Source organism: Mauremys reevesii, linkage group 7 (assembly GCF_016161935.1).
Source record: "Mauremys reevesii isolate NIE-2019 linkage group 7, ASM1616193v1, whole genome shotgun sequence".
NCBI lineage: Eukaryota > Metazoa > Chordata > Testudines > Geoemydidae > Mauremys > Mauremys reevesii.
In genome coordinates, this window is record NC_052629.1 from 96,238,675 (window position 1) to 96,264,674 (window position 26,000).

The window sequence follows — 26,000 nt, forward strand, 5'->3', positions numbered from 1 at the left end:
GCCCTGGAGCTGGGGAAAGTTGCCTCTTGCTCTGGCCACCACATCCCAAATTCCCCCCACCCCCTCTTCTCACATCCCCCCCGGCCACCACCTCCTCATCTTACATGTGCATCTTCTCCAGGGTCCAGGCACCTAATTAGTGGAGCCACGCCTGCACGACTCCACTAATTAGGTGGGTTGCCCTTCATTCTCTTGTGTGCAGCTGCCCAGGTGTGCGCCATAGAGGAAACTATCCACGGACCACTTAAATGGAGCTCGTGGACCACAGTTTGAGAACCTCTGGTAAAAAGCAATGCACCTGGGGCTGGAGCCATCTCATATCAGAGTTTCTTGTTTCATCACCTATAATCTGCTGGCTTCAATGGACCTGCACCAATTTACACCAGCTGATGAGCTGGTCTTTAGTGACTGGGATTTTGAGGGCATTTCTGAGCCAAGGGGCAGCCCAAGCCCATTAATAGAACTATGCCATGGTGGGAGTTTTTTCCTTTAAGCATTAGTTTTGAGGTATTTTTAGGGGCCCTCAGAAAAATATCATTGATTAAAGGTGTTAATATTTGTGAGTGAAACAAGTAGAGAATATTATTTCTTTTGACAGTGGCTCTTCTCATGTGGAAGCCGTTAAAGCACTGCTCTTTTCATAGTTGAAATAAATCACCCTCCAGGGAGGTTTCTTTTGCTAGTGGGCACTGATACAGAAAATATCCTAGTTGTGGCTTGCCTAAAACTCGACTGGAAAGGAAGGTGGAGAAAGGAAACATAAACCATAGAGCAACTGGGCATTAAATACCGAAGCCTGTGAAGAACTGAGCACACTCAGCTCCCTGAGCCATAAGTAGGAGCCCAGCATCTTTCAGCATGTTGTACAAACTGGGAAATAGTGAGTAGAAGTAGGGAAGTGATTTTACCTCTGAATATGGCATTGGTGAGACCCATACTGTGTCCAGTTCTGGCATCCACATTTTAAAAGGGAGAAACCAGAGAATGTGCAGAGAAGAGGCCCAAAAATTATTTGAGGGCAGGGAAAAATTGCCTGACAGCGAGCAACTTAAAGAGCTCAATGTGTTTTTCAGAAAGAAGATAGCGAGGTGACTTGATTATAGTATGTAAGTACCTTCATGGGGAGATAATCTTGGGTACTAAAGGGCCCTTTAGGAAAGAGAAACAGAGAAGACCTAATGGCTAGAAGTTAAAGCCAGACACATCCACATTAGAAATAAAGCTCAATTTTTTTTTTAACAGGGAGGATGGTTAACCCTTGGAACAAACTCCCAAGAAAAGTAGTGGATTCTCCATTTGAACTCCAGATTCGATGTCTTTCTGGAAGATGCTTTAGTCAAACACAAGTGATTGGACTCAATACAAAAGGGTAACAGTGGAATTCTCTGGCCTCTGCTGTATAGGAGGTCAGAGTAGGGCCTTGTCTTGCTGGTTTAGCTGTACTGGCAACCCCCCATGTAGCAGCAGTTTATAGGGGAAAAAAAGTCCTTTTGCCAGTATAGTTTATACCAGTTCCCCAAGTGAAATAATCTATTATAGCAAAAACTGCATTGCCAGGGTTTTCACTGGCACAACTGTATAGCTACACCAGCAAAACTTCTAAGCATAGACCAGGTCTAGATGACCTAAAGTTTCTCGTGGCTTTAAAATCTATGTATCTATGTTGTAGCTATATCCCAGCAGGCCGTGTGCGGTTTGGCTGTACCACTGGATGTTGTGTTTTCCACTCACCCTGCTGAGGGCTGCTCGAAAAGCAATGGAATTCAGCTGCTGGGGAACTCATGTCTCCGGGCGACACAATGTTCTCTGCAGCCTGGGTTCAGTGGTTCTGTGTTCCTGATCTCTGGAACTTGCAGTAATAAATGTGAGATTTCTGAGGCTGGGTAAGGTGGCAAGGGCTGGAGGGAAGGGCCCCTCTCTCATTAGCAGGAGGATTGGCAGTTGCTATGGCACTGGAATGATGGCTTTTTGCTGAGTGCCAGTGCAGCCAGTAGGCGACCCCAGGTGTAGGATGTAGCAAAGAGATCTCCATGCTGGCAAACAGCCTGTCTAAAGTGGGCATGTTTGGATTGATGTAGCTAAGTGCATGCAAACCCCCAATGCACTGCACTGCTGCAAAATGGAGTTTACACTGGTCCCACTTACTCAGCTTCCAACCCTGACATTCCACTGGTGCAATGGGCATCGCGAGGCATAAAATCCCCATGAGAGAGAGTGTGTACACAGAGGAGGCCCTTATGCAAGTAGCTGCGGGCATGCTCCAACAGAGCAAGTGATCTACCAGGTGCGTCCCTGAGTCGTGCTGGTATTTCCATCCAAGGGCCACCCTAGCTCTTCCACTGCACTCAGGGGCGGCTCTAGCTTTTTTGCCGCCCCAAGCACGGCAGTCAGGCAGCCTTCGGCGGCTTGCCTGCGGGAGGTCCCTGGTCCCATGGATTCGGCATACCCGCTGCTGAATTGCTGCTGAATCCGCGGGACTGGCGGACCTCCCGCATGCAAGCCACCAAAGGCTGCCTGACTGCTGCCCTCGCAGGAACCGTCAGGGCGCCCCCCCGCAGCTTGCCGCCCTAGGCACGCGGTTGGAGCACTGGTGCCTGGAGCCGCCACTGACTGCACGCCCTGTGTTTGGTAATAAGGGTGCTCAGAGTGGATCCCTGCTGTGTGCAGGCCAGCTGTGTAAATGCTCTGCCCCTCCTTTATGAAATAGGCCATGGAAGGTTTAGTCTGCGAGGTTGGTTTATGCCAGTACATATGATTGTCCTGGATAGTGTGGCCTATCCTTCACTAGGAGAAAAGGTGTGTTCTTACTATGTGTTAGCCAGCAGGTGGTAACTAACACCAGGGAAAGTACGACAAAGCTGCTAAAAAATTTGATGTATCCGCTTTCTCAGTATTTCTGTTCTGAAATTAATTGTTTTATTATTTAATTTTGAAATTGTCATTTCGTTTTGAGAGGTTGAAATGTTTGGTTTCTTCTTTCGTTATATTATAATTTATTGCGTGTCAGCCCAGCACTTAGCATAACAGGGTTCTGGTCTGTGACTAAGGCTCCTAGGCACGATGGTAATACAGGTAATAGAACAGAATGTATAAAAACTGATAAAATCATAACGGCCACACTGAAATGTCGTTCTGATGTTAACAAAAGGAAGTATTTTGGAATTTTCATTTCATGGTCTATTTTGATTTTGCTCTGATACGGGATAAAAATAAAATTGGAAATGTTGGAGTTTCCCATAGAATGGAAATTCTGAGTTTTGATCCACGCTGAAGACAATATGTAGTATTAACGAAAGGGCTCTGCAGTCAAGCAGACAAAGATCTAACAAGATCCAATGGCTGGAATTTGAAGCTAGACAAATTCAGACTGGAAATGAGATACAAATTTTTCCAGTGAGGTAATCAACTGTTGATTGATTGTGGATTGATTCTCCATCGCTGGCAATTTTAGAATGACAATTGGATTTTTTATTTTTTTTAACAGATCTGTCTTAGTTCAACCAGGAATTAGTTCAGTGCTATGGCCTGTTATAGAGGAGGTTGAACTAGATCAGAGGTGGGCAAACTATTGCCCGTGGGCCACATCAGCCCACGGGACCATCCTACCTGGCCCTTGAGCTCCCAGCCGGGGAGGCTAGTCCCCCCCGTCCCGTCCCCCGCTGTTCCCCCTCTCCCACAGCCTCAGCTCACTGTATTGCTAGCACTCTGGGCAGCACGGCTGCGAGCTCCTGCCAGGCAGTGTGGCGGCATGGCTGGCTTCAGCTGGGCAGCGCAGCTGTCAGACATGCTACTCTGAGCGGCATGGTAAGGGGATGGGGAGCAGGGGGGTTGGATAAGGGGCAGGGAGTTCTGGGGGGCTGTCAGGGGACAGGGAGCAGGGGGCGGTTGGATGGGGCAGAGGTTTGGGGAGGCGGTCAGGGGATGGAGAACGGGGGGGTTGGATAGGCATGGGAGTTCCAGGGGGCCTGTCAGGGGTCGGGGGTGTGGATAGGAGTCAGGAGACAGGGAACAGGGGAGGTTGGATAGAGGGTAGGGTCCGGAGCGGGGGGCGGTCAGGGGACAAGCAGCAGGAAGGGTTGCATGGGTGCAGGGTTCTGAGCGGAGTGGGAAGTGGGAGGGGACAGACAGGGGGCGGGGGCCAGGCTGCTTGGGGAGCCACAGCCTTCCCTACCCGGCCCTCCATACAGTTCTGGAACCCTGATGTGGCCCTCAGGCCAAAAAGTTTGCCCACCCCTGGACTAGATGGTCACAATGATCCCTTCTGGCTTTATAATCTGTGAATCTGGGAACATGTGTTAGCAGGTCAAGGTAAGAACTATGGGGGAGCTCAGGGTTTTCCCTGTCCTTCTGACTCACAGAAAATTACAGACTGCCTTTTCTTCATTAGTTAACACAAAGTAACATCCTAACATGAGGTGAGAAAACACCTTTTTTTCTCGTGTCAATGTATCCTTGGAATGCGTCTTTTAACTATTTAACAAGTCTTTATCCTTTTAGTACAAGTCCAGCAAGCACCAGTATAACATGAATGAAAATGTAACAGAATAATATCAAATAATGTTCAGATTTCATTGCACATTCTCAAAGCAATTTACAAATGTTAAACCCACTTAAGTATCAGAGGGGTAGCCATGTTAGTCTGGATCTGTAAAAGCAGCAAAGAATCCTGTGGCACCTTATACACTAACAGACGCTCCAAAACGTCTGTTAGTCTATAAGGTGCCACAGGATTCTTTGCTGCTTTTACAAACCCACTTAAAAGTCTCCTATCAGATAGGTCAGCATCCATCTGCAAGACGGTGATAAAAATACACTGAAGCTCAGATTGTGGTAGTGAATTGCCCAAAGCCAGATAAGTTACTTACTCCTGGGGGAATTCTGCACCACTATGCAATGCAGAATTTTGCAGAAATTAATGTTGTGTGCGTAGAATTTCCCCACAGAAATGGGGTGCAGTACTGCTGGCCGCCAGTAGGGGCTTCTGGACCTGGCAGAGCCCAGCTTGCTCATAGAAGACACTGCGGGGAGAGGAGGGGGGAGCTAGAGAGTTCCCAGCAGCTCCAGTTCCCTGCACGCCCTAAGGGAAGGAGACAGCGGTGGTGTGCAGGAAACTCCACACAAGCCTGGGGCTGAGCATCGGGCTGTTTCTCCCTCTGGATGCCTGGGCTTTGGGGTGGGGGGTGGCTGGGCTAGGTCAGGCCCCGTGGCTGGGCTCTCGGGGAGGGGGTGTGGGTATCTGGGTAAGGGGAGGCCCTGTGGCTGGTCTCTGGAGGGAGGCGGTGTGGATATCTGGGCAAGGGGGTCTGTGGCTGGGCTCTGGGAGGGAGGGGGTTCAGGTGTATTGGTTGCGGGGGCCTGCGGCTGGGCTCTGGGGGGAAGGGTTGTAGGTGTCTGGCTCCCCAGCTGGGCTCGGGGTGGGGGTGCAGAGAAACAGGAACTGGGCTGTCATAGGGGTTTCTTTAACTCTGTACTCCTGGGGGAATTTTTGTGGGTTTGTAATGTTACAGATATACTTGCTGACAGGTATTTTTAAATAAATTTCCAAATAATTGAAATTGGCATGATTATGTACTGTTATTTTGATCAAAAAAATGTGCAGAAATTTAAAATATTGTGCACCAAATTTTTATTTTTTTGATGCAGAATTTTTAATTTTGATGCAGAATTCTCCCAGGAGTAACAGTTAGTGGATGAGAACCAGGAGTCCTGATGCACAGTTACCCTCCTATGTTAACCTCTAGAGCACATTCCCCCCTCAGCTGGGAATAGAAGCCAAGAGTCCTAACTCCTAGACCCCTTGCCCAGAACTTTATTCCCAGAACTGGGAACAGAACCCAGGAGTCCTGGCTCGCAGCCCCCCTGGTTTAACCACCAGAGTACCTACATTTTCATCATGTGGTAAATACAAAATTATGGTCCCTTGATACTATATGCTACACAATTCTGTGCCCTGATCTCCAGTCCCTGGAGCTATTTCAGTGCTGCTTGCTTTTAGCAGCTTTTCATTCATGTTGCTTTTTGATGTGAATTTTTGCTGCCTCAGCCCCTTCTGTTCTAAATTCCTGCTTTCTGCTCAGCTGTGGCCATTCTCTCTGGGATGCAACTAGTGAGGTCCAGGCAAGGAATGGTTTGATAGAGCGCTCTGTATACTACAAGATTACTGAGAAAACAAATGGACTTGTGTTTCCCCACTGCTTTGTCTGCTGGTTAAAAAATGGTTTGAACAGTGAATTCATAGCTGGATTGAGTCTTGTGAGGGTGTTCTGGCTGGAAGGGGCCAGAGTTTCAAAATCAGCTCTGTACTCACAAACCAGCATTGTAATATTATTTCTTACTGCTACTACAGTAGTGCGTTGGGTCCCTAGCTGAGATCACAGCCCCATTGGGTTAGGGTTGCATAAGGCCTTGTCTGTATGCAAAAGCTGCACCCGTGTAGCTAAAGCAATCCAAGCCCCCTAGCGTGGCTGGAGCTATATTTGTGCTGATTTCCTTAAGCGAAGGGGAATAAGCTATACTGGTATAAGGGACTTTTATCCCAGTATAACTGCGTCCACCCTAGGGGTTGGACCGGTATCACTATATCAGTAAAGAAATCACTGCCTTAACCAACAGTGATATTGGTACAAAATCAATGTGTAGATCAGGAGTCCCTGACTTTGGTCTGGACCCCATTGTGCTAGATACGGTACACACACATATCAAGAGCATATCTAAATGAGAAAATTGCTCTGATTATATTTAAGGTATGATGTTAAACCATAGCAAATATCCACATTGTCCCTTTTATTTTTGGTTTAAAAGAGGTGTATTTTGGTTTAGCGTAGGGATGCAGTTTTCACAAATGCCTAAGTCCCATTTTCAAAAGTGACTTAGGAGCCAAAGTCACATTGAAAGTCACTGAGGACTTGTTTACCTGGGTAAATTGACCATTGTAGCTCTACAGAGCACTAGACAGAACTCCCTGTGAGGACAGTTTATTCTGGAATAAAATCCCTCTTATTCTAGAATAGAGTGTCCACATGGGGGAGTTTTATTGGCATAACTACTATAGTGAAATAATTATTCCTCTGTCACTATGCTGGGAAATTTCCCTGTGTAGCTAAGCCCTTAGTACCTTCATAGGGAGAAAATCTGGGGTACAAACGGGCTCTGTAACCTAGCAGAGAAAGGCAGAACAAGAACCAATGGCTGAAAGTTAAAATCAGACACATTCCAATTAGAAATAAGACACCAGTGTTTCACAGTGCCAGTGATTAACCATTGGAACAAACTCCCAAGGGAAGTGGTGGAGTGGTGGATGTCGGGAAGATGCTTTAATCAAACCCAAGTTATTGGGCTCAGTACAGGGGTAACTGATCTCACAAAACTAAGTGATTGGGCAACAAAATGGCAAATGAAATATAATGTGGATAAATGTAAAGTAATGCACATTGGAAAAAATAACCCCAACTATACAGACAATATGATGGGGGCTAATTTAGCTACAGCAAATCAGGAAAAAGATCTCGGAGTCAGTGTGGATAGTTCTCTAAAGATGTCCATGCAGTGTACAGAGGCGGTCAAAAAAGCAAACAGGATGTTAGGAATCATTAAAAAGGGGATAGAGAATAAGACAGAGAATATATTATTGCCATTATATAAATCAATGGTATGCCCACATCTTGAATACTGTGTACAGATGTGGTCGCCTCATCTCAAAAAAGATATACTGGTATTAGAAAAGGTTCAGAGAAGGGCAACTAAAATGATTAGGGGTTTGGAGAAGGTCCCATATGAGGAGAGATTAAAGAGGCTAGGACTTTTCAGCTTGGAAAAGAAGAGACTAAGGGGGATATGATAGAGGTCTATAAAATCATGAGTGATGTGGAGAAAGTGGATAAGGAAAAGTTATTTACTTGTTCCCATAATACAAGAACTAGGGGTCACCTAATGAAATTAATAGGCAGCAGGTTTAAAACAAATAAAAGGAAGTTCTTCTTCACACAGCGCACAGTCAACTTGTGGAACTCCTTACCTGAGGAGGTTGTGAAGGCTAGGACTATAACAGAGTTTAAAAGAGAACTGAATAAATTCACGGAGGTTAAGTCCATTAATGGCTATTAGCCAGGATGGGTAAGGAATGGTGTCCCTAGCCTCTGTTTGTCAGAGGGTGGAGATGGATGGCAGGAGAGAGATCACTTCATCATTGCCTGTTAGGTTCACTCCCTCTGGGGCACCTGGCATTGGCCACTGTCGGCAGACAGGATACTGAGCTAGATGGACCTTCGGTGTGACCCAGTATGGCTGTTCTTATGTTCTTAACTGGATGAAATTCTCTGGTGGTCAGACTGGATGATCTAATGGTCCCTTCTGGACTTAAAAACTATTAATCTTTTATTCCCCCCACCCCCCTCATTTATTGGGAATTCTGGTCCCAAACTGAGGATCCAGCTGTACAGGCACCTGGATGAGGATGTAAAGAAGCACTTTACCCAGCCTTGCAACAAAGGGGTTAGCCTGTGCTCCTGTCCCCTGCAAGCATGACTTCCACCCTCCTGGGTTACACACGCACTGCACTGGGAGCCTCCAGAGTTCAAAGTATGAGCTACTACAACTTGAGCCGAAGAGCTAAGGCTCTGTAGCTGACGTTGTAACAGACTCATGCCCACCCACCGAACAGTGGGTTATACAAAGTGTCTGTGTCCCTGCCGTGGGCAGAGAGCAGTGGTCTTTTTGTTAGCGTTCCACCTGCTTTGCAGAGGCTTTGATGAATGGAATGGATTGGCCACTAGCTTGCCTAAGTGCCGGCTGTGTCCTCTGCAAAAATTATGCAGTGTTTTGTCTGACAGCAAAGCCTCATCTAAGCATGTGCCACTCCTGCAGCTACCATACCATGCAATGCGCTGCCGAGGCAGGGGGCCGCGACGGTGTGCTTTTTATCTTGTACAGGAATGACGCCACTGCTCTTAAGCAGCATCTTGAGCTAGGACTCCTGGATTCTGTTTCTGACCCTGAGAGGAAGTATTGCCTAGTGATTAAAGCAAGGGTCTGGGAGCCAGTTCCGTTCCTGGTTCTGATAGAAAGCAATATCTTGAGGTTATGGAGGGGGCTGTGGGAGCCAGGACTTGGGGGTTCCTCTTCTTGTCTCTGGGGGTGGAGTATTATCTAGAGAAGGGACTCTGGGAGCCAGGACTCCTGTGTTCTCTTTTTGGCTGCAGTGATTAGAACAGTTCTTTTCCCAGCTCTCTCCTTGACTTGCAGTTTGACCTTGTTTGAGACACTTATTGTTGTCCAAATCTCTGATTCATGTCCCACATTGGTGAAAAATGGCTAATACATGTCTATTCTTGGGAAGCAGTGTTGCCTGGTAGCTAAAGTACTGGATTGGGTCTTAGGAGACTGGTTCTGTTCCTTCTCTGCCACTGGCCTGCTGGGTGTACTTGGACAAGTCACAGCCCTGCTCTGTGTCTCAGTTTCCCCACCTGTAAAATGGGGATATGATACTGCTTTCCTCTGTAAAGGGCTTTGAGATCTGCTGATGAAAAGCATTACTAGAGAAGGGCTAAGGACTATTCGAGGTGGGTTGAATCCAGGTCCAAACCCCTCCTAGATTAGATCCAGTGCCTTAACAGTGACATCTTAAAAATGCGACCGCTACAGCATATGAAAGTTCCTGGTGCTGTGGCACACTCTGTCCAAAGAGCTGGCGAATTAACCTTGTGAATGTAGTGTCAAACCACATGTGTTGTCACCAGTCTTGGTTACCTTTGGCAGCAGTGCTATCCCTGTGCTAGGATGATAGGAATAGCCACAGCAGATCAGACCAGGGGTTCGTCTTGCCCAGTATCCTGTCCTCTGCAGTAGCCAGTACTGTAAGCTTCAGAGGAAGATGCAAGAAGTTGGGAGTAATTCCCCCACCCCACAGAAAATTCCTGCCTAACCCTTGTCAGCTAGAAGTCAGTTTATGCCTGAAACGTGAGGGTGGGAAGGATGGTTTTGTGGGCTGAGATTAGGAGGTCTGCCACTGACTCCTCATTTGAACTTGGGCAAATCATATCCCTCCTCCGTGCCTCAGTTTCCCCATCTGTAAAATGGAATAATGACCCTGATTTCCTATGTAAAGCACTTAGATAATGCTACTGCCACCCTCAAAGACATTGGTGTTGTAAGCATTTCTAAAGGAAGGATGACTTTTTGAAGTGAAATGGCACTTAGGACACCGGGGTTCTCACCTAACTCTGCCCCTGTGAAGGGCAGTGCTTTTGTAGCTAAGGCACTGGACTGGGATTCACGAGATCTGGGTTCGATTCCTGGTTTTACCACAGACTCCCCATGACCTGGGGCAAGTCACTCCCCTTCTCTCTTGTCTCGGTTTTCCCATGTGTAAGATAGGGAGAATGGTGCTTTCCTATCTCACAGGCCAGGGGGAGTTCTGAGTGACTATGAGATGCCCAGATACGATGCCCATGTGAATAGGTAGACAGAACCTGAAGGGAATGCCAGGTAATTGTAATTGTCCTCATTGTTGTTGTTATGTGTATTGCGGTTGTGCCATGGACCGGCACCTCATTGCACTAGGCACTGTACAGACACAGATCAAAAAGCCTCATCCCTCCTTTCTTTCCAATAGGTCCAATAGCAGTCATCAGGCTCTTTACATGAGTGGACTGTGACGTCTTAAAGTCACAAGTACCTGCCCTTTGGAAACTCCATGCCTGGCATCTTCCCTCTGTTTGTTTTTGACACGGCTAATGGTGCAGAATGATTTAGTGATCTCTGTGCTGTAACCAGCCAGATGGTGTTTTTGCTAACTGCACAAATAAACACGTCAGGCTGTCGAGTAGGCGAAAAGGGTAGTGACTCTTCCCCCCTCTCCCCCCGACATTTACCCAAGGGCTGGATCGCAGGCTCAGCGCTTCAGCAAACACGTCTGGAAACAAATGCCAAGTGCAGGTGTCTTGCCAGCCATGCAGCAAGAGGCAGGTTCAGTGGTGCCCGTTGGAAGGGGACAAGGGATGGTTATCACATGAAAGGCACTTTGTGTTTTCCAGGGGGATTCACATATACTCCGTGCAGTTATTTACAGCAGGGCAAAGCAGGGTGTAAATCACTACCCACTTGGACCGGGAGCTTTTCTTGCTCTGATTTCATTGGACACATCTACACAGCAATTAAATACCAGCAGCTGGCCTGGGTCAGCTGAGTTGGACTTGCAAAGCTCAGGCTACGAGGCTGTAAAATTGCTGTGTTGATGTTCGGATTCATGCTGGAGCCTGAGCTCTGGGACCGTGCGAGGGGGAGGGTCCAAGAGCCCAGGCTTCAGCCAAACCTGAATGCCTACACAGCAGTTTTTAGCCCACAAGCCCAAGTCAGCTGACTTGGGCCAGCCATGGCCAGTGCCCTAGGTCTTTTATTCCAGTGTAGATGTACCCATCGATTCCAAGGCCAGAAGGGCCCACTGTGATCATCTAGTTTGACCTCCTGTCTAATACAGCCCATAGGATTAATTCCTGTTTGGACTAGAGCAGATCTAGAGCATAGTGTAAAGGAGTGTGCAAAGTGCAGGCTATTGTTTCTGTTCTTAAGAGCTGGCACTGCAAAGAAGCGAAGTCAGACAAATGGTGGGAGAAAGGGAGACAGCCTGCAGAGCAATTAGAAGGATCACCATGATATGCAGTCTATTAGTTATTATGGGTATTCGAGTAGCATCTAAGGGTCCCACCTGAGATCAGGGTCCCTGATTTGTCAGGCACTGCATGGAGACCCCCGACTGATGGGAGCTGCGGAGCCAGCGCTTGGGGCGGAGTGGGAGCAGCATGCAGAGCCGCCTAGCTGCGCCTCTGCCTAGGAGCAGCAGGGACATGTCGCTGCATCTACCCAGATGTTTTGGCTCATAATTGTTTTCAGCTTTGTGAAATTGGCTTTGTTAAAGCACCACATATATATATATTTATTATGCCTGCACATTATAAATGTACCTAAGCTTGTACCATTCATTTTTATTTCTGTGATCAGTTCTTCTTTATTTGTTAGGACAAGGTCTAATAATAGTTCCCTCATGTTGGCTGCAACACTTTTTATGTTAGGAAATTTTCCTCTATAATGTTTAGAAGTACTGAGGATGTTTTAGTACTGGTAGCATGAGACCTTCAGCTTGTGTCACTCAAACTGAAGTCCCCCATGATCATGCAAGTTTTTGCCTTACACATTGTAGACTGGTGTGTAATGAGGCAGTCATCCTGTTCCCTAGTATGATTTGGTGGTCTGTAGCAGACACTGACTAATATCCATCTTGTACTTTATCTGTTAGGACATTGATCCATAAGCATTCAAAATAATTTTCTTACACATTTTCAATGACTTGGAAACAGGTAATGCCATTTGTGACATAGAGTACCACTCCTCCTCCCCTTCTGCCCACTCGATCCTTCCTAAATAGGTTATAACCAATGATTTTAACATTCCAATTATGTGAATTATCCCATCAGCTTTCAGTAATAGCAACTAGATCGAATTTATGCCCATAAATGAGCCATTCCAATTCCTCGTTTGTTACCCAGGCTCCTAGCATCGGTATATAGGCAATTAAAAAAATTCTTTTCCATGTCCTTTGGTTCCTTTATTTATTTTGTTTTCAACATCTTGATTTTGTGCTGGGTGCTTATATCTTCCCTCTTTTTACCCTCCCGTTTTGTAATTAGTTTAACCCGTGGTGACTGCTCAAGCCAGCCTGTCCTTGAAGAGGTTGGTTCTCCTCCTACTGAGGTGGAGGCCATCCAAACTATACAGCTTCTCTCCCATAAAAGTTTGACCAATGTTCCACAAAACCAAAACCCTTCACCACTTACCTAGCCAGTGGTTCACTTCCTGAATCTTCTGCCTTCCTTCGCCCATGGGAAGGAAGGATCTCGGAGAATCATAGAATATCAGGGTTGGAAGGGACCTCAGGAGGTCATCTAGTCCAATGCCCTGCTCAAAGCAGGACCAATTCCCAACTAAATCATCCCAGCCAGAGCGTTGTCAAGCCTGACCTTAAAAACCTCCGAGGAAGGAGATTCCACCACCTCCCTAGGTAACCCATTCCAGTGCTTCACCATCCTCCTAGTGAAAAAGTTTTTCCTAATATCCAACCTAAACCTCCTCCACTGCAACTTGAGACCATTACTCCTTGTTCTGTCAGAAGATAGCTTGAATTTTCTTTTTCTTCACCACACTTTTGAGTTCTCTGAAGTCATCTGCTATATGCAAGATACCCTGTGACACAGTGTCATTAGTGCCTATATGAACCATTGCCAGTGGAACCTTGCCCGTCAACTTCAGAAGCCTATCCAGTCTTAGAGTGACATCTGGGAATGCAGCACACTGTCCTATTGTCTGCCTGTCCCTTGCAGAATGTTCTTTCAGTTCTTCTGAAAGAAGATGGAGTTTGAGGGGGGAGCCTTAGGCCAGGCACTGGACAGACCGCTCCCCCAGGTGAAGGTCGGGACCCCCCATTATGCCGAGTGCTCCACTGTTACAGATAATATATAATCTAAATAGACAAAAGGTGTGGGGGGAAACTGAGGCACAGAGCGGAGAAGTGACTTGCCCAAGGTTACTGAGCAGGTCACTGCCAGAGCTGAGAATAACCCAGTGTTCTGAGTCCCAACCCAGGTTCAACCTTCCTCTCTTCCCTCCTGCCTGACCAAAGAAGACTGTGTTCTCGCAATCATATGTCTCATATATGAAATGTAATTCAACAGTTTGAGAATTGTTCCCCAGGGCACAGGACTGGCCCCAAATATCCTCCATCTCTGAGTTTTGCTTTTTACAGGAAGGGGCTTGTGGGGGATGGGTGTGAAAAATTCACCTATGCATAGGGATAGCACCAGGTCTAGGCGTCATCCCCTAGTGCGGAGTCCTGCAAAAATGCCAAGGGGGTGAGGGGTTGTTTGCTGGAGATCTGTTTTGACTGGCATTCACAGGAGATCTAATCTGACTGGTTTATGGACAGCCAAGGTTCAGAACCCATCATCCTAGATGGAACGAGTGATCAGGCGTTATGCCTGGCACGGCAGTGTTACGTACCGGAATCCCTTTAAATAGCTTGTGAACCCTCTAGTGGTGCTCATTGTGTTCAGTATCTCAGAACCCAGCCAGAGCAGCACTGTGTCTAGGTTTGAGCGTTATATATAGTGAGCAAACGTGATTACTGTTTGAGTCCCAATCTTCCAGTACCATAGCTGCTTGCATTATCACCTTTCCCCTCCTCCCCTTCCCGCTCCCAGGGTTAATGCCGAATATCATTTTGAAGCATCCCATGTCCTTGGCAGGTCCCCGTCTCCCTAGTACAAAGGAAGCAGGTGAGGACGAAAGGGAAACATCCACGAGATCTATGCTGTGCTGGCGAACCACAGCTGTTTCCCGGTGCTGTCACTTTCCGATATCCTGTCTAAATTCCCCTCTTTTCTTTCCTGAGCTGCCAGTGTCCCACTTCTCACTGAGGTTATTTTTAACTTCACAAGACCGAGAACTATGAAATTCCAGCTATTGGGGCTGCCTCAGACTTGTGATGGAGTGGGGGTGAGGGTGGATAGAGCCTCAGCAACTCTAAGGAGCTTTGGAAAGTCAAACAGACGGCAGCTCTGCTTTTATCTGTAATGGCAAAAAAAAAAGACACCATTCATAACCTCCTTGACAGGCGGGTCTCAGACTGTACAATCCATGCTGCTAGTTGGAGACTCTGTGTTTGTTTGGTTTAGAAATACATCTGCCACAACAAGCCAGGCAGATAAGTTTGCATTATGCCGTGCTAATTTTCTGTCCACCCAAGAAGCGGTTACAGCTAGCTGGCTTGCTTTCAGAACGGGAAATCATTATAAAAAAAGGCAGGAAAGCTTTGATTCCTTTTCAGAGTTGGATATATGATGAGAAAGGGTCCTGGCTCAGTTGCCATGGCGATGAATTTAACTGTTTGATGGGGATGCAAATTGAAAATCAAATGATTGTTATTACGGTCGTGCTGCACAGGTCCCACCACTGGGATCATGTTGTGTCAGGTGCAGTGCAGGCTCCCGGCCAGGATCAGGGTCTCCTGTTGTGTGTTGGGCACTGGCCAGTGTTGGGGGCCCACGTCATGGCAAACACTGCACGGACCCACTGGCAGATCGAGGCCCCTATCATGCTGGGGCTGCACAGAGTAGGGGACAGTCCCTGCCCTGTAGAGCTTACTGAGCTTACTGTCTAAACAGGCAAAGGAAGAATTGACAGAAGGTCACTCACTTTGTTGCGTCTGTCGGCCGAGCTGATTGCACACATCAGGGGCTCCTCGCCTTCCTCTATTTGCAGCTCCCAAGCTACCTGGGTGCCACCTTCTCATCCCCCTCTATTTCAGGGGCTCCCCGCAACTCCCTCCACCCCTTCCCTCATGCCAGGGTCTCTCTGTGCCCCCTTTCCCTCTTCCAAGGAGTCTGTGTGCCCCCATTCCCCACTCTCCCCATAACAGGGTCCCCCATTCTCTGCGTGCCCCACCTTCTCCTCTCCAGGATTATTTATTTTCTTTCTCTCTGGGAGATAAGTCATCCAGACTGTCAATATTTTAAATATAATTGGGAAGATGGGCACTGCTGAGGTGCAATTATAGCTCTGGTGGAAGCTGCTGGGTCTGCTCAACAGACGACAGGGCCTCTGGGTGTCCCCCTGTCTAGTTTTTGATTGTCATCAAAATCCATAGGCTTCTGGCCATTGCTGCCTAGAACTTTCCATAAAATTTAGGAATTGCTCTGATGTGGCCTTCAGAAGTTATCATGTTACAGCCAAATCCAAGTTCTGTGCAGTTTTTTCCTCATTTTAGAGATGGAGAAACTGAGGCCCAGCCAAAGTGACACTGGGGATCTGTGACAGAGCTGGGAATTGAACCCAGACCTCCTGAGTTCTTGTCCAGCTCCTTAACAATAAGATCCTTCCCTAGCCCAGTGACTACACCATTTAAGTCAGAGGTTCTCAAACTGGGGGTCGGGACCCCTCAGGGGGTCACAAGGTTATTACATGGGGAAGTGCGAGCTGTCAGCCTCCACCCCAAACCCTGCTTTGCCTCCAGCATTTATAATGGTGTTAAATATATTAAAAAGTGTTTTTAATTTATAAGGGGGGTCATACTCAGAAGCTTGCTGTGTGAAAGGGGTCATCAGGACAAAAGTTCGAGAACCACTGATTTAAGTTCTATAGAGAGGGATTTTGTGGTGCATAGGTCACACACTGGACCTTTGCACAAGGGTAAATTTCACCCAAAGTGCATGCTGGGACATGATTACAGTCCAGGCTAGAGTCTGCTGCAAGGGTCAGTCCAGTCCCTTGCCTAAAGGCTGCAGTGGGAGGTTCTGGAGGTGAGACCTGGCTAGGTGTGAAGCAGACAATCATCTATGTTGACTTCTCACAAGGTTGTGTCTTGTAAGCAAACTGGGTTCCCCAGAGCTCACAAAAGCCATAGATTCTCAGATCATAAGGCTAGAAGGGACCACTGACCATCTAGTCTGATCTTCTGTATAACATAGGCCATAGGCCAGCCCTGAATTAATTCCTGTTGGAACTAGAGCAGATCTTACAGAAAAACATCCAGTTTTGAATGGAAAATTGCCAGCGATGGAGAATCCACCACAGCCCTTGGGAAGTTGTTCCAATAGTTAATGACCCTCACTTTAAAAATTTGTGGCCTGTTTCCAGCCTGAATTTGTTTAGCTTCAACTTCCAGCCCTTGGATCTTCTTAGACCTTTGGCTGCTAGACTGAAGAGTCCTTCATCCAATTTCTGTTCCCCACATAAATACTTATAAACTTATAAGCTCTTGGAGTCTCCGACTAGCAGACCTGCTTTCCAGCCCTTTAGTCATTCTCCTTTGCCAGCCCTGCAGTCAGTGCAGGGTTAACACGTGCACAGCAGCACTCAAAATGTTTGAGCCCAGGAAAGCTGCTGATCCCTCATTTCACAAAGCCCAACTCCCTCATTTGAAGCGTTTCACAATTCTCCTTCATCTGCTGCTTGCTCGGGTGATTAACAGGGGTTTTTATTTAACGCTGGGTGGCCGGGCGCTGTTTTGTTGAACAGCCGAGTGGGGGGTGGGGTGGAGAGCTGTGCTTGCAGCCTTTCAAAGAACCAAGAAAGCAGGATTCCATAGGGTGTAATTCACTGCACTACATTGCTGCCCAAATCGTAGTCTGAGGTTTTCACTGTCTTACTATTTATAATTTGGTCTTATTATTTATAGTAGGCCCCCACTGAAATTAGAGCCCCTATTGTACCAGATGCTGCATAGCCACCTCTCCCAACCCCCAACCCCTCGACCTGACTCCCAGCCCCCCTGCCCTAAGCAGTAGACCCCAGTCCCGTCCCAGAGCTGGGGATAGAAGCCAGGAGTCCTGACTCTCCATCCTGGACTCTTCCTGCACGGCAGTCCTTCCCTCTGCTGTCAGGTCCATGCTAAGCTGGGTTCACAGGAAATTTGCCTGTGAGAGGGAGAGGGGTCACTGCTGGGCAGGGTCATCAGCACATGTGGAGGGGTTGGCAGAATGGCACAAGCTGCCCCCCACCCCATCCTTCCAGCAGCTGCCGCACGAGGGTCTGGAATGCGACCGTCGTGTTATTCTTGGCCGCTTATGACGTAAATGCCTGCCTGTTTGTTCTGGTCGGCAGAGTCTCCTTAACAAGAGCCTCACCGCCCCACTCTCCCCATGCTCTGAACACTGATCCCCCTGCACACTCTTCACACCCCCATTTCCCCCTGCTCTGCAAACTCATACATTAGCTCAGTGCTATTATCTCTGTCAGGGCATGCAGGCTCTGGCATCCCACAGCGTGCACCTCTGCTTCCATCCCCATGATCTTGTCTTATCCTTGGCAAATTTCATGTCCTTCCAACATTGAGCTGCAGTGAAATCAGCTGTGAGCCTTTCAGGGTTAAAGCTAGGGAGCATGGGGGAGACCCCCTCACACAGAGGGGAGCTGCCACTCTCCCTACCTCCTTCACCCAAATCCTTATCTGCTGGGAAAATCCCTAGCTGATATCCTGTTCTGGGCTCTGTCCTGGAGATAGAGGTTGGATAGGATCCATAGCCCAGCAAGGGGGCAGAGATCCAGCTTACAGAGAATGGAAATGACTTTCACAAGATCACTGAGCTGGGGATAGGACCCAGGTGTCCTAATTCACAGACCTCCACTCTAATTCATTAGACCTCACTCCCGCCCCAGAGCTGGGAATAGACCCCTGGAGTACCGCCTCCCAGGCCCCTGTGAACTGTGCAGCACCCAAAAGTGTGCACCCCAAAGGCTCAGAAACCAGAATGCAATTTTTTTAAACACTGTAATGATTGTGAAGTCAATCTTGTGATTTTTGGAGCCTGGCTCATTATCTTTGAACCGCTCAGTGTTGGAGACACTATGAAGGCAGGTGTTTGGATGCAGCCCAAGCATCAGTGCCTGGGCTGTGCACCAGTTTGGCAAGCGAGAGTGGCTTGTCCGGTGAATGACATGTTTCCCAGCCTGCTTTTGCTTGGCTCCTGTGCTGACGGGAAGCAAGGCTGTTCCCTTGGGGATGCATGTGGGCTCTGGGTTCCGTGATGAAAGTTCCCATCTATTGTTATTTGTTGTTGATGATTGTAGGCATCTTTTCCCCAGTTTAGTCAGGAGGGGCAGCTGGGGTTCATAGATTCCATAGAGTTCAAGGTCAGAAGGGATCATGTAGTCTGACCTCCTGTGTAGTACAGGCCATTAAATTTCATCCAGTTACCCCTATAATGAGCCCAATGACTTTAGAAGAGCAAAGCATTTCAGTCCTCAATGGACTAAACTATTGTGTACCCCAGGGGGTCCCCGTTGCCTGAGGCCCCTGCTGTGGTAGGGACTTGATGAGATGAGATATGTCCCCAGCAGGCAACCTGCGTCCCATGCTGCAGAGGAAGGTGAAAACCTCCCAACGTCCCTTCCAATCTGATGTGGGGTCAGGTTAGGAATTTTCCCCAGATCTGGCAATCAGTTGGACCCTGAGCATGGGATTAAAATACACCAGCCAGGCATCTGAGGCAAAGGATTCCCTGAACCACCTCAGAGCGTTGGTCCATCCCAGTAAGGATCCCAGCTCCAGCTGCGGCCTGTCCCTGATGCTTCAGCAGAAGACAAACATACCAACCCAGAAGACAGATGGACTTCGGGGATAAAATTAACCCCTGCAGGTGACCAGCTGAAGCCCTGAAGCATGAGATTAGATTTGAGTCGTTGGCTTAATGCAGAGCTGCAATTTCTAGGGGCGTGTTGAGGGCAATGCGCGGCTATATGCCTGATGCTGCAATTGGGTAAAAATCCCTGCTTGACATCAGTGGGAGTTTTGCTTGAGCAAGGCCCCCAGTGTTGTCTGTCCACAAGACCCCCTTCCATTCTGTATTTAAAACATTGGGTGGGGGTGCAGGAGACTTGGGTTCAGTTGCCAGCTCTGCCACAGACTCTGTGCATGACCTTGGGCAAGTTACTACCTCAGTTTTCCCATCTGTAAAATGGGGGAATAACCCTTTTTTTCGCCTAGTCAGACTGTGAGCTCTTCAGGGCAGGGACTACCTCTCTCTCTGTTCCTGTGTGGTCAGGAAGCCCTTTGTGGTGATGGCAGCTCCTGATCTTGGTGGGGTGGGGGTGGGGGGCTGGTGCAGTAATAAATAGAAGGTGACATGGAAAGTTTTACTTTTTTTTTATAGAAAATTGGGGGCTTTATTAAAATGTTTCCTGAAAAGCATCTGCCTCCTGTCAAAATACCAGCTGCCCAAAAACCAACATATTTCCATTTGGAGATGCTTATGCTTCAGGTGCATCATGTCCCCATTCTCCTCTATGGGCTAGGGTCCTTGGTCAGAGTACATCTCCCATGATGCACCTGACCAGGGACTCCCATGGTGTCTTTCCAGGAGGAGAGACCACAGTGCATCCTGGGATACATAGTCTGACCAGGAAGCCCAGCCCATAAGGAATGGGAACATGAAGTACCTGAAATATAACTGCCTTGAGGCGCTGCAGCCGCTCAGCAAGAAGGGAAACCATGGTGCATTGTGGGAGATGTAGTGTGACCAGGGACCATAGCCAGGGCTAATGCTCATTGTGAGTGAAGGCAGAGAGCTAACACAAAGCCCCTGACGCCAGGGCCCTGATCATGCATTAACTTACACAAGTGCATAAGTTTACTGCCACATGTAGATCCAGCATGTGCATAAGTGTATGGAGAGTTGGGACCCAGCTAAGCAGGGCTTAGTTGGTGCATGACCTCTTATTTGCCCCTCTTGGACGTTTATCCTAGGCTGGTAAATGACCAGTGGCTCGTTTCAAAGAGCCAGCACTTCATCAGTTGTTTCCATATGCTTTTGCAACATCCGTCTTTTTCTCCCCACCCTTGCAGATCTGAATCACCTCCAGCTCTCTGCATGCTGTTCCCTGGCTCTGAAAATGCCTCTGTCCATCCCCCACTTAGTCTGCCAGTGCTGCTTTTGGTGCAGAAGTGCCACACGACGGGCATTTTCTACCACACTCTCAAACTGGTGAGTAGATGAAATGTGGTGTTGGGGCACCAGGGCACCATCTCCTACTGTGTCTGTCTTTCAGTATCTCTTTTTTAGGTTATGCCTTCTTACTCTGCTTTTGGCGGAGAGATGAGAGTAAAGCAACACGCAGCATAACACAAGTCCTTCCCAAGGGCTGCACCTGTTTAACTAAAACCTGATTGGCTTGCAAAGACTCCAGCCAAATTAACAAGATTTATATCACAAACAAAAGGGCAATGGGAGAAGACAGTAAAAACATCAGTGTTTCATCCCCCTTCCGGGCCTGTGCAAGTAACAACGGAAAGGGGCTTACGTCTGCAAGTTTATGGAGATGACATATACACAGCTGGGAAATGTTAGACACACACGCACACATGCTTGGTCCAGCGTATTACTAATGAATCTCTTGATTGTGTGTGCACACACTTGCTCTCTTGCACATGCACACTGGGTTACTAATAAATCTCTCCTTCAAGGAGGACCAACAGATTCATTCTCTTAGCCATGCACTCGCTTGCTCACACTCTTACACATTCACTCACTTGTTCACAGTCTCTTACCCTTACATGCACTTGCTCCTGTACACACCCACACATGCATTCGCTTGCTCGGACACACACTCATTCACTTACATGTGTGTTCTCTCACAAATATTCACACATGCATTGGCTCGCTTACTCACATGTTTGCTTGCATTTGTGTATTCTGACCCACACGCTTGTTTACACACTCTGACACATGAACTCATTTGCTTACACACATACAAACAGAGGCCCTGACGACTGGGTTATTAATGAATCTGCTGCAGCTCAAGAAGAACCAGGACACACAGACACACACACTCTCACTCTCTCTCTCTCTCAAGTAGCACAACCCAGTTAGTTCCCCCGCTCCCTCGGAATGACCTTGCTCAATACCTATCACTTTGGAAATTGCAGAGCTGTATTTCTTTCTTCACCCAATATCAGCTCCATCTGTAAATGCCTCACACCAGTAGCCATGGCCCTGTCAGCTAACCTAGCAACAAATAGCCCTGGCACTTTCTGCCAGAAGACAGGCCATGCCCTCTCCCACTGAAGATTGCAGGTGTACTGAGAACCATAGCAGCGTGGGACATAGCCAGGGATGGTTTGAGTGAGAGGTGTGCATATTTAGGCTAGGGTTTATGTACCCCTGAAAATTCATGGATGTTGGGTGTCTAATTCACGTAGGTTTCCTAGTATTGTTGGCAGGCCAGAGCTCAGCCCTGTAGGCTGAAGGGGTTCCTGGGTTGCAAACGCAGACACTAGGAGATCAGTTGCAGGCTTTGTGTGTCAGAGACAGGTAGCCGGGGGAAACGGTCTTGACTGGGACCCTGAGAGGGAGCAGCGAGACAGAGCTTCTTGGGCACAGAGCCCACGGGAGGGGCAGACGTGGGGATTTTGCGGCAAGGAGCCAGTTTTCTGTTGTTTGTGTCTGCTGTATTCAGGGAAACAGGACTTTGTGCCCTTTCTTTGCCAGATTGTATCAATTATAATAATAATAAATCCCTAGCCCTTATCTAACACTTTTCATCTATTCATCTCAAAGTGCTTTGCAAAGGAGATCAGTAGCATCATCCCCGTTTTACAGATGAGGAAACAGGCACAGAGAAAGAAAGGGACCTGCCCAAGGTTACCCAGCAGGAATAGAACCCAGGTGTCCTGAGTCCCCACTCCAGTACTCTGTCCACTAGAACACAGAGCCTCAGGTCTCCAGAACAGACCGGACTTGTAGCATTGACTTCTCCTCCTAACAGAAACAGCCTTGCGGGGCTCTGGAGAGTGGAGAAGCACTCCAACTGAAGGGGCAAGAGCATCAATCTTTACTATCTCATTCCAGTGTCCCCCATCACCAGCGGTCTGGGGGAGTCCTGGCAGAGAGCCCTGGGTTCTGACTTTCCCTTTTCTCCCCATAGAGTCCCTCCAGTACAGACATATTGGGGATGAGGGAAACTTGCCATTCCACTGTCCTTGTGCCCCAGAGCTGTCAGTCCAGCCCCGGTAGCAGGTCTGTAGCCCAGATCCTAAACCCTGCTTTGGCTGAACGAGGAAGGAATTGGAACTGGCTCACCGGTACAGCCATGGGGGCTCAGAGAGATGAGCGTACCTGTGCCTTCTTTCCCCTAGGTCTGTCCGCAGCAATTACTATGACCTGCTGGGAGTCAAACAAGACGCCACCATGGAAGAGATCAAGCAAGCCTTCTTCGCCAAGTCAAAGAAGGTACAGGATGTGACTCTTGCTATGCCAGTGTTTGTCATTGTGGGCCTGGCCTGGCTAACAGGGTGTGAGAGCTGGCAAAGGCTGGGGAACTGCATCCTGGCACAGCACATGTTTGTTTTAGTGGTTAAGCTTAAGGCCGGGGAGTCAGGATCCCTGGGTGATGTTCCTGGCTCTACAAGGGGAGTGCGGGGAGTCAGTTTCTGTTCTGGCTCTGAGAGAGAGTGGGTTAGAGTAGTAATAAGAAGAATGACGGTAAAACCTTATCTAGCACTTTTCATTAATAGATCGGGGCTGGAAGTCAGAACTCCTGGGTTCTCTTCCCAGCTCTGGGAAGAGTGTGGGTTTAATACATGGTGTAGTGGTAGACCCTGGCCAGTTAAACAAATAGGGTATGGGGCTTCCCCGATTCTCCATCCTTCATCTAGCCCTTGCTGTCTCTGCTGCCAGTTCCCATCAGCCACCAGAGCAAATAAATGATGATCAATTCTGCTTGGGATATTTGACCCTCTGTGACCTCCACTCCCAGTACTAATGGGGCCCCTGTGTTACGCAAGCAGCAAATGGAACCGGGAATGCAGGAGCCTGTGCTGAGCTGGGGGAGGATCCCAGCCCAGCCAAGGCAATTGTCAACACCCCCATCTGTTTGGAAATCACATGGAACTTCCTAGCAAAAGGAGGTTTGAAAAAGCTTTCCTCCTACCATTAACTCTTTGCATCCTGATGCCTTTGAGCATTTGATACATTTTGCCATTCCCCTTCCTCCCTGAAGAGGGCACTGCTGGGAAGGAAGTGTTCAGAGGGGGACCCTGTGTTGCATTCCCAAAGGGAAGAGGCAACATTTTAGTTGGGTTTTCCAATCTGGTGCAGCGTGTGCGTGTACGTGTGTGTGTGAGAGAGACATCAAGAGATGCAGAATAAGACTGGAATTAAGATGTAATTTTTTTACCAGTGAGGGAAATGAACCATTGGAACAACTACCCAAGGACTGTGGTGGATTCATTGCTAGGAATGTTTAAATCAAGATGGATGTTTTTCTAAATCATCTGCTCTAGTTCAAGCAGCTGTTAATCTGGGACATCCTATGGGGCCTGTATTATACAGGAGGTCAGATTAGATGATCACAGTGGTACCTTCTGGCCTTAAAAATCCATGAGTCTACCACTTCCCATGGAACTTTGTTCCAGTGGTTCGTCACCCTCCCTGTTAGAAACTTGTGCTTTTCTAATTGGAATGTGTCTGGCTTTAACTTCCAGCCATTAGTTCTTGTCCTGCCTCTCTCTGCTGTAATCAAGTCTAGTCTCGATCTTTTTGATAAGTTAAACACATGAATCTCCTTAAGTCTTTCACTGTACGTTTTTTTCCCTGTCCTCCAATCATTTTTGTGGCTCTTCTCCTCCGCCCTGCTCTGACGTCAACCTGGTTCATTGTTAAGCCCCTCAAAGTGCCTCTGACCTTTCCTGTTAGAGGACACCCAGACACTGCTCCAAAATATCCTCCTGCTTGGGCACCAGCTATGGCTTTAGCATTTGATGCCCGCTCCACTGCTCCCAGCTGGCCTAGGAATTTCCTCCTTGACTATCATCCTCACGCACACCTTGTGAACACTCAGCCCTAGTTGTTAGTCACCATCGGAGGAAATCTGGCTGAACCTTATCACAGCCGCTTGCATGCATTGTGTGTCCAGACAATGCTGACAGCAGGTGTGCAAAGAGCTGGCTGTGGGGGGGGGGCAGCTGTGTCTCGGCTGAATATTAGGTTGAGTGTGTAGGCTCAAGCCTGAAGGCAGACATACACAGAGAGTCTTTTTGGTATCTCTGTCTATGGTGCTTATCTGGCCCTCATCCCCACAGCATCTGAGCACCTCCCAATGTCTCTCTCCCTACAGCCCCCTGTAAGGCATGGCAGTGCTGTTATCCCCATTGTACAGTCGGGGAGCCAAGGCAAAAATAAGCTAAGTGACTTGCTCAGGGTCACTCAGGGAGTCTGTGGCAGAGCAAGAATTGAACCCAAGTCTCCTGAGTCCTAAAGCAGCAGCTTAACCACCGGGCCATCCTTCCTGTGCTTGCTGCTTGTAGGGATTTAGGTCTCAATCCCGCACATTATTAAGAACTCTGGACCCAGGCCCATACAGAACTTAAGCATGTGCTTGCCTTTAACTCCTGCTGGTGTCCAGTAGAACATGGTTGAACATATGGTGTGGAAGCTGTCTGGGACAGGGACTGTCTTTGTTCTGAGTTTGTACAGTGCTTGGAACAGTGGGGTCCTGGTCCATGACTGGGGCTCCTGGGTGGTGGCATGTAATGGGATGTCTGCTCCTAAATCAATTAGTTGGTTTCATAAATCCCACCCCATGGGTTTAAGAGAAGGGCCAGAACCTGCATGCTCTCTGATTTCTATCAGAGTAGCCCCTGGTGGAGATTGGGGCACCCATCATTTCAGGTGCTGCACGGATCACCAGCTGAGATCAGGACTCCAGTTATGCTAGGCACTGCACGGATCCCCAGCTGAGATCGGGGCCCCGCTTGAGCCAGGTGCTGCACGGATCCCCAGCTGAGATCCGGACCCCAATCGTGCTGGGTGCTTCAAAGATCCAGAGTCGAGATCAGGGCTCCCAGTGTGCCAGATTCTACATGGATGCCTAGCTGATATCAGAGCCCCCATAGTGCTGGGTGTTGCATGGATCCCCAGCTCAGAATGGGTCCCCCCTCGTGCTGGATAGTGCACAGCACAGACCCTCAGCCAAGATTTGGGCCCCGGTCTTACCAGGCGCTGTGCAGACACAAAGTGAGACCGTCCCTGCCCCAAAGAACGTGCCATTTAATGATACAAACGTGGGAGGGGGGGAGAGGAACTGAGCCATAGAGTGGGGAAGGAATTTGCCCAAGGTCCCACATCAAGTCAGCAGCAGAACTGGGATAGAACCCATCTTCCCTACACCCCTGTTGCCTTAGAAATGCAGCCACCTCTGGGGTGGTACACAGCAGCTGTTGAACAGCACCACTCCACAGTAGCTGGGAATAATAAACTGCCAATTCTGAGTTGCCTACATGTCAAGTCCACGAGAGTGGCATCTTAATTAGAAAAGAACGAGGAGACTTGTTTGTTTAATGTGAAATAACTGGGAGAAGATGTTAAGAAATAATAATAATGTAGTTATGCTCCTACAGAAATGTGCTCTGCTTTGCCTCTAGCTGGGTGCCTTGTGTATTGTCATCAGGGCTGCTTTAATTG

At 48.2% G+C, this 26,000-nt stretch overlaps 1 protein-coding gene across 5 annotated transcripts in view; it reads left to right on the top strand.

Annotated features, from left to right (window-relative positions):
• The window catches only part of DNAJC4 (DnaJ heat shock protein family (Hsp40) member C4), a 79,820-nt gene that overhangs the window by 2,947 nt on the left and 50,873 nt on the right, over nt 1–26,000 (top strand). The window contains exons 3-5 of one of the 5 annotated variants that reach the window (XM_039481585.1): nt 1,243–1,369; nt 20,387–20,525; nt 22,676–22,769. In XM_039481585.1, the coding sequence (XP_039337519.1) occupies nt 20,434–20,525; nt 22,676–22,769 (186 nt within the window). In that variant the 5' untranslated portion in view covers nt 1,243–1,369; nt 20,387–20,433. Of the gene's footprint in view, nt 1–759; nt 881–1,242; nt 1,370–20,386; nt 20,526–22,675; nt 22,770–26,000 lie in introns of those variants that run through there. The other 4 variants (XR_005582824.1, XM_039481581.1, XM_039481582.1 and 1 more) reach the window with 4 other exon arrangements.